At 40.9% G+C, this 16,604-nt stretch overlaps 2 protein-coding genes across 6 annotated transcripts in view; one reads left to right on the forward strand and one right to left on the reverse strand.

Moving 5' to 3' along the window:
- Positions 1 to 16,604, reverse strand: part of PGPEP1L (pyroglutamyl-peptidase I like) — a 49,806-nt gene that overhangs the window by 33,041 nt on the left and 161 nt on the right. The window lies entirely within an intron of this gene.
- The window catches only part of LOC128844969 (protein FAM169B-like), a 92,138-nt gene that overhangs the window by 7,446 nt on the left and 68,088 nt on the right, over positions 1 to 16,604 (forward strand). For 4 of the 5 annotated variants that reach the window (XR_008446574.1, XR_008446573.1, XM_054043161.1 and 1 more), the window contains exons 1-2: positions 12,242 to 12,642; positions 14,987 to 15,086. Coding sequence is in view for 3 of the 5 variants with exons in the window: in XM_054043161.1 (XP_053899136.1) it covers positions 12,376 to 12,642; positions 14,987 to 15,086 (367 nt within the window). In the remaining 2 variants the exon portion in view is untranslated. Of the gene's footprint in view, positions 1 to 12,241; positions 12,643 to 14,986; positions 15,087 to 16,604 lie in introns of those variants that run through there. The other variant, XM_054043162.1, reaches the window with a different exon arrangement.

A 16,604-nucleotide genomic window follows, 5' to 3' on the forward strand; every position in this document is an offset into this window, starting at 1 on the left:
TTTCATATAATAAAATTGGCAGTATCAAAATGTCTGGATGACTGTAAGGCATGGAAAAACATTGGGGAAGAACGTTTCTGTTCCTTCCTTCTCTTGCTCAAATTAAATGCATTTTAATTTTGAAAGGAATCTAGTTTAAAGATTGATTCTTGCAAGTACACCTCTATCCCGATATAACGCTGTCCTCGGGAGCCAAAAAATTCTTACTGTGTTATAGGTGAAACCGCGTTATATCGAACTTGCTTTGAGCCACCGGAGTGTGCAGCCCCGCCCCCCTGGAGCGCTGCTTTACCGCGTTATAGCCGAATTCATGTTATATCGGGGTAGAGGTGTAATTTGGAGTGGAGGGTGTTCAACACCACCTAAGAGGTATTTGGTTCTTTGAACCAGGGATGTGTTAAGCCTGATTTTTCAGAGAGGCTGAGCATCCCCCGCTCAGCTGAAATTATTGGGGAGTTGAGATTGCTTGGTGCCACTGAATATCTGGCTCATTGCCTCTTTTGTATCGGTATTGCTCCATGGCACTGTATAACTACTGATAGTAATGAGGAACTGCATTGAATGTCATGCTAACTGTTAGCCCCAATCTCAGCTAGCAAGCAGGGAAGGGTAGCTCTGCAATAATTTTAAATGCTCTGTGGCTTTAAAATACGGATTTGTTTTCTTTCTTTTTTATCATATTTCTGGCTGGTGGTCTTTCTAGCATCTCCTCTATGGACAAAAGCATCTCCGAACTGGACTGCTTTCCGAACTCAGATGTCAACTCCTGTCTCCCTGCTTTTTCCTCCTTTATCACTATGGGAGGATTTATCTTCCCTTTGTCTCTTCAAGTGTTGGGGGACTTGTGGTTTTGTCCTTCAACCTCCTCTCTTTCTTCCATCTATCTTCTCTGTCTGTGATGGTAAAGGACTGAGCCAACCCTGCCTAGATTTGGACCTGTGGTTCCTATAGGCTCCTCTGTTATATCTTTTTATTCCTTTTCCTTTCAAATCATCCTTTCTCTCTGTACAGAAAATCCTCCAGCTATTACATTCCATTATTTCCCAGCTCCCCCTCCGCATCCCTTTTTTAGTTTATACTCTGAGGGCCAAACACCAGTAACACCATTGTACATTTGGAGTACCACCCTTTACTTCAGTGTAACTGAGATAAGAGTACGGCCCTGAGAATTTTCCGCACATTCCTGGGCTCTGTGGGAGGCAGTAGATATTAAGAAGCCAATTCTCACTGCACTTTTATAGCGGTATATTGAGGGTGTGACGCTGTCTGGAGCGATTCACGAATGTGAATGCCAGCCTCAGGGCAGAGTGTCAAAAAAGCAGGGCAGACACCCCTAATTGGTTGTATGTTCTACAATGAGATTTCACCAACTCAGTAACAAATTTGAACTTCTGAAGAGCAATAACAGTCTTGATGGAGTCACAGACAATTACCTTGGGCATTCTAGTCTATGTTGCCACCCAGGCAAGCGGGACTTAGTGATAGTTGGTTGTTATCCACCAAAGATCACAAAAGATTCAGGTTGTTTTCAGTCACTTATCCCAGGCCAATTTGTATCTCAGATCTCATACCAAAGACAATGCATGTAGCCAATCCTATAGTAAAATAACTAAGGATTTATTAACGAGGAAAAAGAAACGAGAGTTATTTACCAGTTAAAGCTGGCAAACATATATACACAAATGAGTTACAGCTGATGGTTGCAAAAGGTGACAGAGTTGTAGCAGTCTGTCAGCACTGAATGTGTTTTAGGGCTGGAGGTGGTGCTAGCCCACTGGGGGCCTGAAACAGGAACATTTTTGCCCCTCTCCCCCAACATAACCTCTTCATGGTTGTGAAGGGGCGATTAACAAAGACTTTATGTTGTGATGACCCATTTAGTTTTGATAGCCTTCTTAATGAGCAGGAGATGATCCTTTCTGACAGGTTGACAGTTTCAGGGCAAACATTTTTTACAGTTATAAAGCAAACACTTAAATATTACCTTATAGCATGTCATATAGATATTGTAAGTGAGATTAATGCATGTAGCAATTTATAGGCATTTCATAAAGTCTAAACACATTGTTATAAGTCCAATACCCGTCTTAACTATTCTAACACACAGGTGAAACAGACTGGTTTCCAGAAATGAATTTGTTAGCGCTCAGCTGAGGCCTAAAGCCTTGGCAAGAGCTGGCACCTGGTTTGCCAGCGTCACAGGGGGTAATGCCACAGAAGTCAATGGAGTTTCACTGCTGTAAGTCTGGTGTGAGGGAGAAAAAATGCTTGTTAGTTATAACCTTGGATGCTACTTCTTTTCAGACCTACATCTCCTTTGACCCTCTCTGAGGGTACGACTTCACTACCCGCTAGATCGGAGGGTAGTAATCAATCTATCGGGGATCGATTTATCACGTCTCGTTTAGACACGATAAATCGATCCCTGAACGTGCTCCCCATAGACTCCGGAACTCCACCAGAGCGAGAGGTGGAAGCGGAGTCGACGGGGGAGCGCCGTGAGGACCCGAGGTAAATGGATCTAAGATACGTCAACTTCAGCTGCGCTATTCTCGTAGCTGAAGTTGCGTATCTTAGATCGATCCCCCCTGCAGTGTAGACCAGCCCACAGTGAGATATCTGTCTCCATCTTACATCTCTAAACCCTTTGAAAAGAGAGTGAAATGTTCAGTCACTCTTTGCTGCTACACTATAGCTGTACCTGGTAGCACTTCCATAGTTTAAGGGTTTGTCAACATTTTTATTTATAAATCTTGCTTTCCGACTCATCATACCTCAGCCTTTTTCAATTACTTCAGATTGGAACTTTGTACAAAGCTTGTCAGTCCAGATGTTGTGTTTTATGTGATATGACAGGAGGTAGCATGCTTACGCAGATGGATTTCTATTTGTATGAGCTGTGAGTTGGGTGTGGTTTTCGTGTTTTTCTTTTTTAAATGTAGCACTGCTGCAAAGAACAGTTTGAAGAAAAATAGACGCAGCTGGAATCTTTATGGTAAAACCTACAGGGGGTTGGGACAGCGCAAGTTAACTTTAAGATTGAATAAGCTCCTGTCTTAGTTCCATCATTTTATACCCAGATTCCTAGAGTTTAATATTTAAATTTAAAATACTATGAAACTCAGTAGTAAATATGTTGTTGTAGATGCAGTTTTTCTTACAAAGGAGGAAAAAATAGTTTGAATTAAAATTGATTAAATATTAATTCTGTTTCACAAGCTTCTGATCACTCTTCTAAATTCTAGGAAATAAATAAAATGTTTGACATACAGAGCCCAATTCTCTGAGTTGCTGAAATCAGTAAGAATTGAAGGTGCTTAGCACCGTGCGAGATCAGGTCCATCTATCCTTTGCCTATGTCCAGTCGCACCTTTGCTAGGCATAACCTTTTTAGGCAGTAGCAAAATCCTGTGAACACGAATGGGCTCCCTAATGCCATAGCCTCTTGTATTGCAGATGCGTAACCCTTATCTGTAGTCCATTTGTTGAAGTGGTAGAATGGTGGCAGTTGCTTAAATAGAACTCATCTATTTAAACTGCCCAGCCACTTAATCAGAAATTGGATTATAATTATTTACTGCTGGAGCACTTTCACTTTCACTTACTGATTTTCACAGAGCAATGCCTTTTAGACAGAAACTCATATTTTGTTTGCCCTCCTGGAGAACTCTTCATTGTCAAAATGCTAATGGAAAATAGTACAGGGATGGTATTACATAAAAACCCATTTAAACCAATAAACATTTTTTCTGTAAGTTCCCAGGTTATCCTGTGACAAATGGGTGAAAAGTAATGCAGTGTGAAAGAACACTGTTCCTGTTAATGATGTACAGCATGTGGTTAAGGGCTGCCATGCCATGTTGGACAGATATCACACCACAGTATTTATCCACCAGTTCTATTGCCACCACACATTGTTACCGTGTTACTGGAGGTTTCGTTTACACTAAAACTTGGTTTTTTGACATGTACTTGCTCAATTAAATTCAGGATATGAGAGTCAGGTTCTGCATGTACTCCCGGTAACATGCCAAAGACCTTTTCCTTCCTTTGAAAGGTTAAACAAATATGGTAGTCTAATGATAACCACATGCTTAGAACTGTTCAAGCTCAATTAAAGCAATGAATAAGACTTGGTACTGAGTGCTGCTGTTTAAACACAGTGCTTCTGCTCCTGTGAGAGGTTAATGGCAAGGCACAGTATTCATATGTGCCTCATTTAGAAGAGCAAAAAAGTCACTCTCTCTAGAACCTAGAAATGGTCACATTATTGCAGCCATAGTATGGATATTAGAGAGAGAGAGAGAAGTGGGTGGCTACAATAACACTGCATATAGAATAGATATGACAGTCTATAGAGGGGGAGGGAAGCGGGCTCTTTATAGCATATATTATATTACTCCTATGCCTTCATATGTAGCACTTTTCATCCAAAGATGTTTGAGCACTGGCCTACTAAACCCAGGGTTGTGAGTTCAATCCTTGAGGGGGCCATTTAGGGATCTGGGGCAAAAAAAATCCCCCCAGCTTGGGGATTGGTCCTGCTTTGAGCAGGGGGTTGAACTAGATAATCTCCTGAGGTCCCTTCCAACCCTGATAGTCTATGATTCTATGAAGTGTTCTACAGACATTAATAGATTAAGCCTGTAATGAGGTAGGTATTGTATGCATTTAAACGATAGGCATTTACATGATTAGCTGAGGTCACACATCCAGCCAGTGTCAGGAATAGAACCCTGATGTTCTGATTCCCAGTGCCCTGTTCTAATCACAGGACCATTCCCTCCTAAATAGTAAGGTGACGTACATAATCTTTCCTGTGTCAGTTCACCTAAATTTATGTGCATATTTGACCATCATAGATATCTGGACAATGATTAGTTCACAAGAAAAGAGAATGAAGCTGTAAAGTGGTTTGTGATAAGAACGATAACTCTTGTGATGAGAACGATAACTCTTATGCCCAAGACTTGGATATAAGGACTCCTGATACTGAGTCTTAACTTAAAACTTAAAACTTAAAATAAATCTCCTGTATACTGTGGATTTCTGCATATATCTCACCCTGTTTATTGCTGATCATACTAGCATAAAAATAAGACTTTCCCCCCCTTTTTTGAAAGCAACACAGTAGAACCTCAGAGTTACAAACACCTCGGGAATAGAGATTGTAACTCTGAACAAAACGTTATGGTTCTTCTTTCTAAAGTTTACAACTGAACATGGACTTCATACAGCTTTGAAACTTTACTATTCAGAAGAAAAATGCTGCTTTTAACCATCTTGATTTAAATGAAACAAGCACAGAAACAGTTTCCTTACCTTGTCAAATCTTTTTTTTAAACTTTGTTTTTTTTTTAGTAGTTTACATTTAACACAGTACTGCACTGTATTTGCTTTTTTTATTTGTCTCTGCTGCTGATTGTGTACTTCCGGTTCCAAATGAGGTATGTGATTGGTCAGTACGCAACTTCTGGTGTTCGTAACTCTGAGGTTCTACTGTAATGCCATCCCCAAGTGTTCAAAAATGAGTTAGGTCCCCCACAAAATTATATTGGCTTAAAAATCGTAAGTTTTAAAAAATAATAAATGTTGGGTTCTTTTTATTTGTTTTTTGTTTCTGAACCAGTAAGACTCACATGTTCAAGCTTTTCTCTTTCATGTGTATGTGTGAATGAAAATGAATGATAGGGGGGGCGGTGTTTGTGCATATCGATAGTTCTTACTTTCAGTAATGTAAACATGCTCCTTGATGACTACAGGCACTTTTTAATTGTGCAGTTCTTAATAAATGCATGTAGTTTACTTCTCTACAACCTGTTTGCAGAATGAGTAACAGCAATCACAGGGGACATGATTAATTACTTAGTACAGTACACTATGATTTTAAATTCTTTATCTACACTAAGGCTAGTGTTTTTTTGCTTTTCAATCATACTGCAGCAAATAGCCGCCTGCAATACTACTGTATCAAACAGCTAGAATGCTTGAAATGCTCCATTCAACAAATAAAGCTTTCTTAGGAGTATGATCAATATTTAAGGTATCTTAATTACCTCTTTGATATGTCGGACGCTGAAACAATTCTATTACCAACTTGTTAAGGAAACTACATTGATGTAGTTCTATATGGATACAGTAATAGACTGCTCTAACTGAAGATAAGGCAGGTGTATTTTGTGTGATAATTAAAAGATATATTGGATTAATGCTCAAGCAGAAAATGTGATTTTGACAATGTGTACTAACTTTTAAATTAAACAAGCACCAGTTTTAAAATATTTGAGTTTTTGAAATAAAAAGATCCAGCTAATCGGCAGAGTTAATTAGTAACTGTCTCACTATGTAGTGACAAATTAACAAAATTAGTGTATAAAAACATGAGATCCAGTAAACTAAATAAACTGGAGTAATTAAAAAGCTCTTGAAAAGAGTGGTGGCAGTTTAATACTGCTGCAACACTATTGTCATCTGATGGGGTTATAAATAATTATAAAATTACTATTTAAATTAATTGTGGTAGGAACCAGGATTAAGCTGCATCACTTTTCTCTGATTGTGCAAGTTAGACTGAATCCTTATTATAGTTGTCTTGATTGGGGGGATTTGGTTTACCTTCAGTATTATAACAACTTATAGTTTCATTTGTAGAATTTCACATACAAGAGGGTGCACCATGTGTTTTCTGTTGTGCTGAGAAGAATAAATTATTTTGGCTATGGAAAACTATTTCCTGCTTACTTCAACCCATGCAGTGAAATTCTTGCTGGTTCAGTAGTGACAAGGTCTGTGTCTAATGTACAAAACATCACAATTTTAGTTCAAGGTGGAAAATAATCTCCCATCCTATACGTGACTAGAGCTATGGCTTTAAAAATAGACCTTATGCATGTTGTTATTTCCCATCAAGAAACCTATGTTATGATCTGCCTTAGATCCCAGGTGAAGTGAGTTTGGCTGCAGTTTTTCCTCCAAGAGAGAGGTATTCGTTCACTTCACAAAACCACCACATAATGCAGCACAGTTAACTATGTCTGTTCTGGAAAAAGCTAGGGCTGGAATAGCAGGGGTGTGTATTGGGAAGAGGGGTACTGCAGGAAAGAACTGAGGTGCATTTGGGGTTCAAGACTGAAACAGGATAGTTTAGGTTATTTGACAGAGCTATATGGGATTCCAGGCAGGAATAACAAGGAGTGCTGCATGTCAGGTTTTAGTGCCTGCTTGCTTTATATTCATCTCTAACTATTACTTTTCATTTTAAGGATCAAATCCTCAGCTGGTGTGAATCAGTGGCGCTCCATTGACAGGAACGGAGACACACTGATTTCACCAGCCGAGGAGCCGGCTCAGACTTTTTTATGAGAACAAAAAATGCAACAAAATGAAATTGCCACTTGTTTGTGTTTAGTTTAAAATGTGGCTTTGTCTGTTTGTTTCCAAAGTAGGCCTGTATGCTTAAAACAGAAATGTGAATGCCAATATAGCTTTATATATTTGTAATCAAAAGATTATCTATATTTTTTTATTTCTCCCCCCACACACACTTTTTTTTTTTTTTTTTTTTTTAAAGAAAAACGCAGTTGCCATGTAAAAGGTCAAGGCTGATACCTACCTGTAAGCTCTTGTTGATTCTGTTGCTGTAGAATCTATGTGATGTCATGACCTTGTTTACCAGCTTTGGCTATTTAAGATGGCAGCCCCTTTCAGCTCTGCAGCATTGCTAAGGCAGGAATGTCTGGAATCCCTCTAATGCAGTAGGCCTCCCGTTCTAAATTTACTCTCCTTATGGTTATATGGTACCTCCTCTGTGGCTGCAGTGAGAGGCCCCCTTTTTATGACTCTTTTTTTCCCCTCTGGCTGGTAACCCTTTGTGTGCGTTGCCTGTTTAAAAAACATTCAGCTTCGGCTAGTACAGTGTACTCTTTTGTTGTTGCTGCTGCATAGGATCAAACTCTGTAATGAAATCCTGTAATTTAAATTGGTTTTATAAAGCTGTCCTTGGAACTTAAAGCTCTCAGTCTCCTGAGCTGCCGAAAGGGGCCTCAAGCCCAAGGCATCCACAGGAAAACATTGCTTTAAAAGGAAAGCAGCAAAGTTAAACTCTTCTAAAACTAGTGATTAGATTTTCAAAATCTTTATCGTTTCTTCTTACTTTAGCTAGCCGTAATTATTTGTTGTGAATAAAATGCATAATAATAATAATCATTAATAATACTTAGGACTTATGCAGCTCTTTTACATTTGTGCATTTGAAAGTACTTTATAAAGCAGGGTAAGTGTGATTCCGCCTGCCCCCCCTTGAGCACATGGGAAGATTGAGGCTCACAGAGGTTAAAGTGAAAACTCAAACTAACCTGATGGCTTCTCCTCTACCTGCATTTGGCAACTAGATTTCCAAACTTTTAAAGATGGGATTTTCAGAAGTGCCGAAGTAAGTTGGGGGCACAAGTCCTGTTGACTTTCAAAGGAACATGTTCTGATTCCCGTTGCTGCTTTTGAAAATTGCAACCTAAAGTGAAGAGGGAGTTGAACAGAGTAACTGAACAAATTATTTATTTATTTGAGGGAAAAAAGTGATTCATCTAGAGGGCTGTACTGATAAGATGTTGACCAGCATTGGTACTTAATGCTTCAATTTTTGGCTTGTGTCATTAAAATCTTTATTTGATCACATAATTCTCCAAATGATCACTTTTAACTTACAATACAGACCTACTAGTTACTGGAAAAGCTCGTGTAACTTAAAGGTACTAGGTGTTTTCTCTGTGAGGAAGAAGACAAAATCATGTTTATTCATTAAGTAACAGGATATAGCATTGTGAGTGCTGCGCTCATCAGTTGCATATTTTGGAAGGCCCAATATCTTGCTTTTTGTGTCAGCATACATCCGGTAAAATAAAATCCTTATGTACAGATTTAAAAAAAAAAAATAATTGAAAACAATCATACAGGACATTCCTGTATTTAAAAATAACTTACCAGAGCATTTAATAATAATCCTTCATTTTGTTTTTAACATACTACATGTCCTGTTTTCCTTATATGGATTGTTATTGCAAAGTACATGTGTGGGAGCCCACTACAGCAAGCTTTCGTTCTGCAAAGTGCTGGTTAGGATTTTATAATGTGAATTGACTTGACAGTGTTGCAATGCTGCTTCCTTTCTTTCTCATTTTCTCAGATACAAATGGGACAAAAAACATTTACACATCAACCTTTAGAGATTTACTGTTCAGCATTCTGACTACATAGCACTAAACTTCAGGATGTAAGCTGATCGCTTGCAAAGGCCAGGAGTGAGTTTTTAAACCCCCTTGTATAGCAATGAACATGGATGAATTAGGGGGTTTGGTTTCTTACATTCTTTTTAAGGTAATTGGTATTGACCACTGCCAGAGTCCAGATACTGGACTTGATGGACTAATGGTTTGACCTGGGACATCAGATCCTATGTTCTTATTTTCATAGGGAAAGCATTATTTCTGTCTATCATAACTGTATAGTCCCCATTAGGGTAGTATTTGATTGCCTAACAATTGGTAATATATTTATTCTCATGTTTGCAGAGGAGGACCTGAGGCCACACAATGCACAGTCAACCTGTGGAGCTTCTTGCCAGAGGATGTTGTAAAGGCCAAGACTTATAAAGGGGTTAGAAAAAGAACAAGATAAATTCATGGAGGATAGGTCCATCAATGGTTATTAGCCAAGACGGGCAGGGATGGTGTCCCTAGTCTCTGTTTGCCAGAAGCTGGGAGTGGGTTGCAGGGGATGGATCACTTGGTGGTTGCCTGTTCTGTTCATTCCCTCTGGAATGAACTGTTGAAAGACAGGATACTGGGCTAGATGGATGTTTGGTCTGACCTTGTATAGTTGTTCTTATGCTTGTCTACACCGGGGTTCTTTTGTGGACTGTGTTTTTGCATGTACGCTTTTGTGGATTAATTTATCCAAAATAATTAAAGCCAGGTGGGTGGACACAATCTACTTCCTTTTGAATCAGTGCATCCACACAGTTGTGTTTTCTTTTCTTTTTTTTTTAATTAAGAACTCTGCTAAAGCTCCTTTTCTTTGTTGCGGCATTGAAACTTCTCTTGGGAGTGATCCCTCCCAGCATTTGCTTTGCTATATGTTGTGTAGCCTGGCACTCCGGTGGCTGCTCTTCAGGCAGTACTGGACCAACATCTCTCTCCGGATCTCAAGGGAATCCATGCAGTGGCATAGCCAGGTTCTGAGAGCAGGGGGAGCAAACATTAAAAAGGCGCCCCCCCGTTGGCTCCTCCTCTGGCCATGCCCCCTTGGCTCCTCCTCTGGCCACTCCGCACCCCCCCCCCCCCGGCTGGCTCCTTCGGCTGTGCCGCGCCCCCCCCCCCCCATGGCTCCTCCGGCCGCGCTGTGGGCTGCCATGCTGTACCCCCCTTGCTCCTCCAGCCACGCCGCCCCCCCCCCATGGCTCCTCCGGCTGCGCTGTGGGCTGCCATGCTGTGCCCCTCCAGCCGCGCCACGCCCCACCCCCACCATATGGCTCCTCCGGCTGTGCCGTGCCGCTCCTCCGGCCATGCCACCCCCCCCCATGGCTCCTCCGGCCATGCCGGCCCCCTCTTGCCTGCAGGAGCCCAGCGCCAGTGTAACAAGACACAAACAGCTCCTGCTCCCAATTCCCTACTTTGGGTGACTTTGGGTGTACTGAGCATGCTCACCTGAACTGAGCATGCCCAGTAACCTTCGCTGTTGCCACTGCCCTCTCTCTGCTGGCCTGGCAGGCCAATCTTCAGAGCAGAACGTGGGCCCCGTCCCCTGGCGCCATGGTAACCCCTAACTAAGGCGCCGCTTTTGTAAAATGTGCTGAGGGGAAGCGGCTGCTTCCTCTGCACCCTCCTAGCTAGGCTACTGAATCCGTGGGTCCATACGGATGCATGAGACATGGCTGCTTTAATGCTGAGAAGGGTACAAGAATCCAGGCATGTGCAATTGCAAACGGGTCGCTTCTAGCTGCGCAACAGTATTTAAACATGACCCCAGGGTAGTAGCAGGCACACAGAGAGACAAGTAGACCCAGGTGCGAAGCAATGTAGTGTGGGATAGCAGTGGGAGGACTGCCGGAGGCAGAAGTTATGCTGAAAGACAGATGCGTCCAGACACACTTTTTTTCTGTACTAGCTCATCCTGAAGTGAACTAACCCACTTTCAAAGTGGGTTATCCAGTTTACAACAAATGACCAGTTAGTTTGAAATAAGAATTGGTCGCAAGGCATTTTACTGAAAAAACACAAGTGAATGAAAACTCCTGTTTGCCCCAGGGTGGTAGACAAGACCTGAGTGCCTTGTCCAAAGTCACACAGGAAGTCTTTGCCAGAGCAGGGAATTGAACCCAGGTTGCCCAAATCTCAGGCTAGTGCCCTAATTACTAGACCATCCTTCCACTCATTCCTTAGAGTATGCTGCCTTACTAACTATGTAATTGTTATTTCACTTTAGCCTCCTAAATGGGAAGTGCCATATGGGAGCATATCATTGTGAAAAAGAAGGGGGATTCAAGGCTAAGACCCACTTCCGCCACGAAGCTACATTTAGGGAAACTGGTTTTGGTATTCATTTTGGGTTTACAGCAGTTGCAGATGGAGCCCCTTAAATTGGGAATATTGCCCTCTCGAGTTGGAGACTTCATAAGACTGCTGATCCATCTCGCAGGATATTCAGTCTCCAAGAATGGCCCAATGGATCTAGTTAATTATACTGTATTATAAAGAGAAGCAATTGTTTCCTGATCCCCTGCAGGCAGCGGGTTAACACCTTGATGTGTGGAATTTCATATCCCTTGTAATAATTGGCATCTAAGATGGTGTGAAAATTAATATTCTTATTCATATATATCTATTGCATACTACTAACCTATATCTTTAAGTAATATCCTGCAGCAGTGAGGCCCATAATTGCATAAAAAAGATACTAATTATTATGGGAATGCCTCTGTGAGTACTTTTTCTCTGGATTGTATTCATCATCCTGACTATGACCAGTAGAAATGACTCTACAGAAAGAGAGAGTGATGCTGTAATTGTACGCAGCAGACACAGATTGACTTGTAAAAGGCCTCCCAAAAATGGCAAAAGCTCTGAGGAGGTATTTCCCCCTGTTTTATTTTTAGATAAGCATTAACAATCAGGGGCTGCATTTTTAAGAAAATCACTTTGATCTGTGCTCTCCCACTTTAAGTTGAGCAGGAGGCTGAATTATCTACACACATTTAACAAAGTCCCTGTTGAACTGAAAGGCAGCGAATGTGGACTGATACTGCCATGGTTCTGTTTGGCAAAAATGAGCTTAAATAACATGAGAAGATAGATGCAATTTTACTCTCTTCCGTTTTAGGCCATGATTCTACAAAAGGCTATCGGGGTGCATAAGGGTCCACCCACTCAGATCCTTTTGCAGGTTCAGGGTTTTACAATGAATGTAGCTATTTTCATTACAAAAGAAATGACCTTGTGTATTCTTTTATCCATAGGACACCTTTATCCAGTAGATATTTTAGCAGGTAATCCTGAGGTTATCCAAGAAGCAGCTGAGGCCTACTATGAAAAACTTTTGCAGCAAGCTTCATCATCTCCTGAGTTTTTTTCCATTCCTGGTGGAGAGAAGGTAATATAATTACATTTCCCAAATAGAAAGTGTGTTTAGATATTGATGAAAGGCAATTTCAAGTGCCAGTGGCCAGAATCTGTTTGAATATAGCTAGGCTAGTGTGGCAAGGATAAAAATCACTTAAAGTTTCAGATTCAATCAATCAGGTTGTAAATATTTTACCCTCATAGACTAGAGGTAAACTCAAACCAAAAAACTAGATCTGAAAACCACCAAAATTTGAAGTCCAAATCAGGATTGAACCAAAATCTGCAGCTCTTGGCCCATCTTGTGCTGTTCAGGCTAGTTTAAATGATGTAGTGAATTTCCTTACTGTTGTAGAGATTTGTTCTTACTGTTGTGAGTCAGCAATAAACACAATGAAATTTTCTAATGTGTGCTCTTTCACGCAAGCTCTGATCAGAAATGGTTGACAGATTGAATAAAAACTCTTCAGTGATAGAGCTGCAGGGACCAATCCTGCATTGGCCGGGAGACGGGCAGGATATGACTAGATAGGTCTTTTTAATTTCTAACTTCAGTCATTGTATGAAACCTTTCCGTATGTGGGCCCCTTTCTACACAATGAAAGTTTCTGTTGGACCAGCTATGTTTATATCATTATACAGTGCTGAAGCAATGCCACTTAGTTGAAATAACGTTTTGTGTGGAATATGGTGGCTTCTAAACAGTTTTGGAAAATATTTTGTAGTAATTTCTAGAAAAAGACAGTTCATGTGGGTGGGGTAACTTTCATATTGTCTGAGAAGTAAGGGTGACTCGTCTTACAGTATTCTTTTAATGCCCTCTAGTGGACCAAGATCATAACCATCTGTAAGGTTAAATACAAAGGGCTGTTACTCTGTCGTTAGCTTAACCTGTCATGCAGGGATGCAGTGTTACTAGCCCATCTGGTGTTCAGTTAGGGCAGGGGTGGTCAACCTGAGCCTGAGAAGGAGCCAGAATTTACCAAAGTACATTTCCAAAGAGCCACAGTAATACGTCAGCTCCCGCCCCTCCAGAGCCTCCCACCCACCGGCAGCCCCGCCGATCAGCACCTCCCGATCAGCTGTTTCGTGGTGTGCAGGAGGCTCTGTGGGGGGAGAGGGAGGAGCGATGACATGTCAGGCTCAGGGGAGGGGGGTGGGAAGGGGTGGAGTGGAGGCAGGGCCTGTGGCAGAGCCAGGGGTTAAGCAGTGAGCACCCCCTGGCACATTGGAAAGTTGGCGCATGTTGCTCCAGCCCTGAAGTCAGTGCCTATACAAGGAGCCACATATTAACTTCTGAAGAGCTGCATGTGGGCTCTGGAGCCATAGATTGGCCACCCTTGAGTTAGGGGATGGGGGGCTTAGAACACTAAGCAATGCTGCGTCTCCACAATAGCTAGAGCTAAAGAATGGAGTTTTGGCTTCAGACTTAATTTTATATTTAATTTTGTTCTTGTCTGATCTGCACATGCAGAATAATACAATTAATAAGGAGCATAAGTAACAAGAATTTTCTAGCTGTTTCTTTCTGTCCTATAAACTGTAATAAATGCTTCAATGAATTCTGATATTTTATAAATCAAAAATAAACTGAACTTATCTCCCTCCAAGAAGACCATAGATATCTGAGCTAACAACCTCTATTACCCCTACTCTGGGATAATATACACCTAAGAATTTAGGGATGAAGATTGCTGCAATTGACTAGTCCCTAGTTAGTCTGACTAGTGCCTGAGCCTTTTGCTTCTGTAGACCTAGGTTAAAACCTGTCCCAGGTGATGGGGCCAATGGGCCATTTAGTTCTTTAATGCATATTAGATTGTCATCCCATTTACTCAGACCATTGTACAGCGTGTCCTAGTTGGCAGCCTTGCTCAAGAGGATTATTGCAGGTCAGGGTGGAAGTGCATTGGCAGAGTTCTGTGCAGGGAAAGCTGGTCCTGCTGTGTCAGATTCATGCTTGTGCTGTTTGTCTCTCACTTTCATGAGTGCTAAATTAACTCACAAATCAAAATCGAAACAGCGAGATTTGACATAAAAACAGCACCTGACTTTTACTTAAGGCGGTGTTCACGGGAACCACGGTGGTGATGTATTTGCAGCATGCAAAGAAAGAGATCGAATCAACGGAAGATACTAAGATTTTTCAGGAAGGTCACATGCAGTATGCAGAGTTACATTTCCTAAGTAGCTCAGTGGAGAAACAAATATACTTGTCCCTAATGTTCTGACATTGATGAATGCTGGTTTCAGGTACAAGTTGTTACTTTGAATAGTCCACCTTGCTTACGTGTAGTAAGACCTACTGTATGTGCTTCTTATAATTGCTTTTTTGCCAGCTCAACAGCTTAAAACAGCTAAATGCCTGTTTTTAGGTTAAACTTGAAGATTCCTGTGTGTGTTTCCTTCCTGTGTACCGAGAAGACCCAAAATTTAAAATTTTGGTGTTAATAGATCCACAGGCAAAAGAAAGAGGTGAGATTTGTGTCAATATATTTTGAAAATGGAATGATTATACTTTGTCTTACTTAAACGATGCCCAGTGGATGTAAGCAAATTTCTAGAACAACAGTACTTGAACTACATGCTGTGTTTTGAACATGAAGTAGATTTAGCTAATATGTACAGAAAATGTTTTAAAAGGCAATCTGTGCAGGCAGTCTAATGGCTAGAGTGGGAGATTGGCAGTCAGGTCTCTGGGTTCTGTTCCCAGTTCAGCTGCTGACTAGACTAGTCTTAGGTAAATCTCTCTTCCTCTCTCTCTGCATTTGTACAATGGGGATAATCATACATTTCTATCTCACAGGGATGTTGTGAAACTTAATTAATTAATGTTTGGTTTGAGCTTTGAGATTCTTGAAAGATAGGACATATAGAAGTGCAAAAAATTCTGATATGTTATGATAGATTGTAGCTTACTAACATTCCTGTATTTTGTATTTTTCCTTTGTGGTAGCCACCTCCTCAATTCTAGGTTTAATTGGCCCATATTTCTGGACTGTCTTGTGAGAGGTAAATCCAGACATGCAGTCAGGAACTGAATTAAACTCATTTTATTGGCAGATCTCCAGCAGTCTGCTTTAAACTCTGTGCCAGTTTATGCACTACTTACTACTAGTAATGCTAGAGTTTTTCTTGTTACAGCCATATGGTGACCTTAAATGGACACATCATTGCACTTGTTATTCCTAGAAATGGTTGTGTGCTTACTGGCATTTCTACTCCACAAGTCATTGGCTGGGTTATCACCAGGTCCTAGAGATTGGGTTATGATTACATCTTAGTTTTTTTGTCCGCCCATCAAGGATCACTGTTTTACACAGTGTGTGTGTTCCTACACACATTCTGGTTTCTTTCTGTTTAACTCCATCAGTCAATAGACTGTGTGGCCATAACCCTGTCTGGGACTTACAACACTGAAAATAAATAGCAAGCTATGATGCCATAGTCTTCAGCAGGGATTGAATCCAAGTCATTTAGCACCAAAAGCACAGGCTTCTACTGCTTGAACTAAAAGAGAGCTCTTTGAGCTGCTGGAAAACAGGAGGTTATATAGTCTTGGGAGAAGCTACTAGAAAGAAACTGTCATGTACACCAGGCCAATGTATTAAATAGTCCCCCTGTTGGATAAGCTTGTCCCAACTGTCTAAGATCCACAAGAGTATATGTATCAGGAAGTCAGAAAATGTTAAACCAAGGTGTCTTTTGCTCACTCCAAACTCTGTTTGGAACTCACACCACTCTACAATCTGTGCTTTTGACTCTATCTCTTAGTCCCTCTTCTTCCACAATACAGCAATAAGCTAAAAACACCACTGCAATTCAAAGTGCCTCTAAGCATTTTATTTCTGAAGGTATAAGCTATACATTTTCAATAGAAAAGATTTGCAGCCAATATTATTGTTATAAGAAATATTACAAACAAAGACAAGGCAAGCTAGTGTTCAGGGTCCAGTCCTTAATGTGCCAGATAACTGTCCTATGCTATGTTAA

This window comes from Malaclemys terrapin, chromosome 10, assembly GCF_027887155.1.
Source record: "Malaclemys terrapin pileata isolate rMalTer1 chromosome 10, rMalTer1.hap1, whole genome shotgun sequence".
Lineage (NCBI taxonomy): Eukaryota > Metazoa > Chordata > Testudines > Emydidae > Malaclemys > Malaclemys terrapin.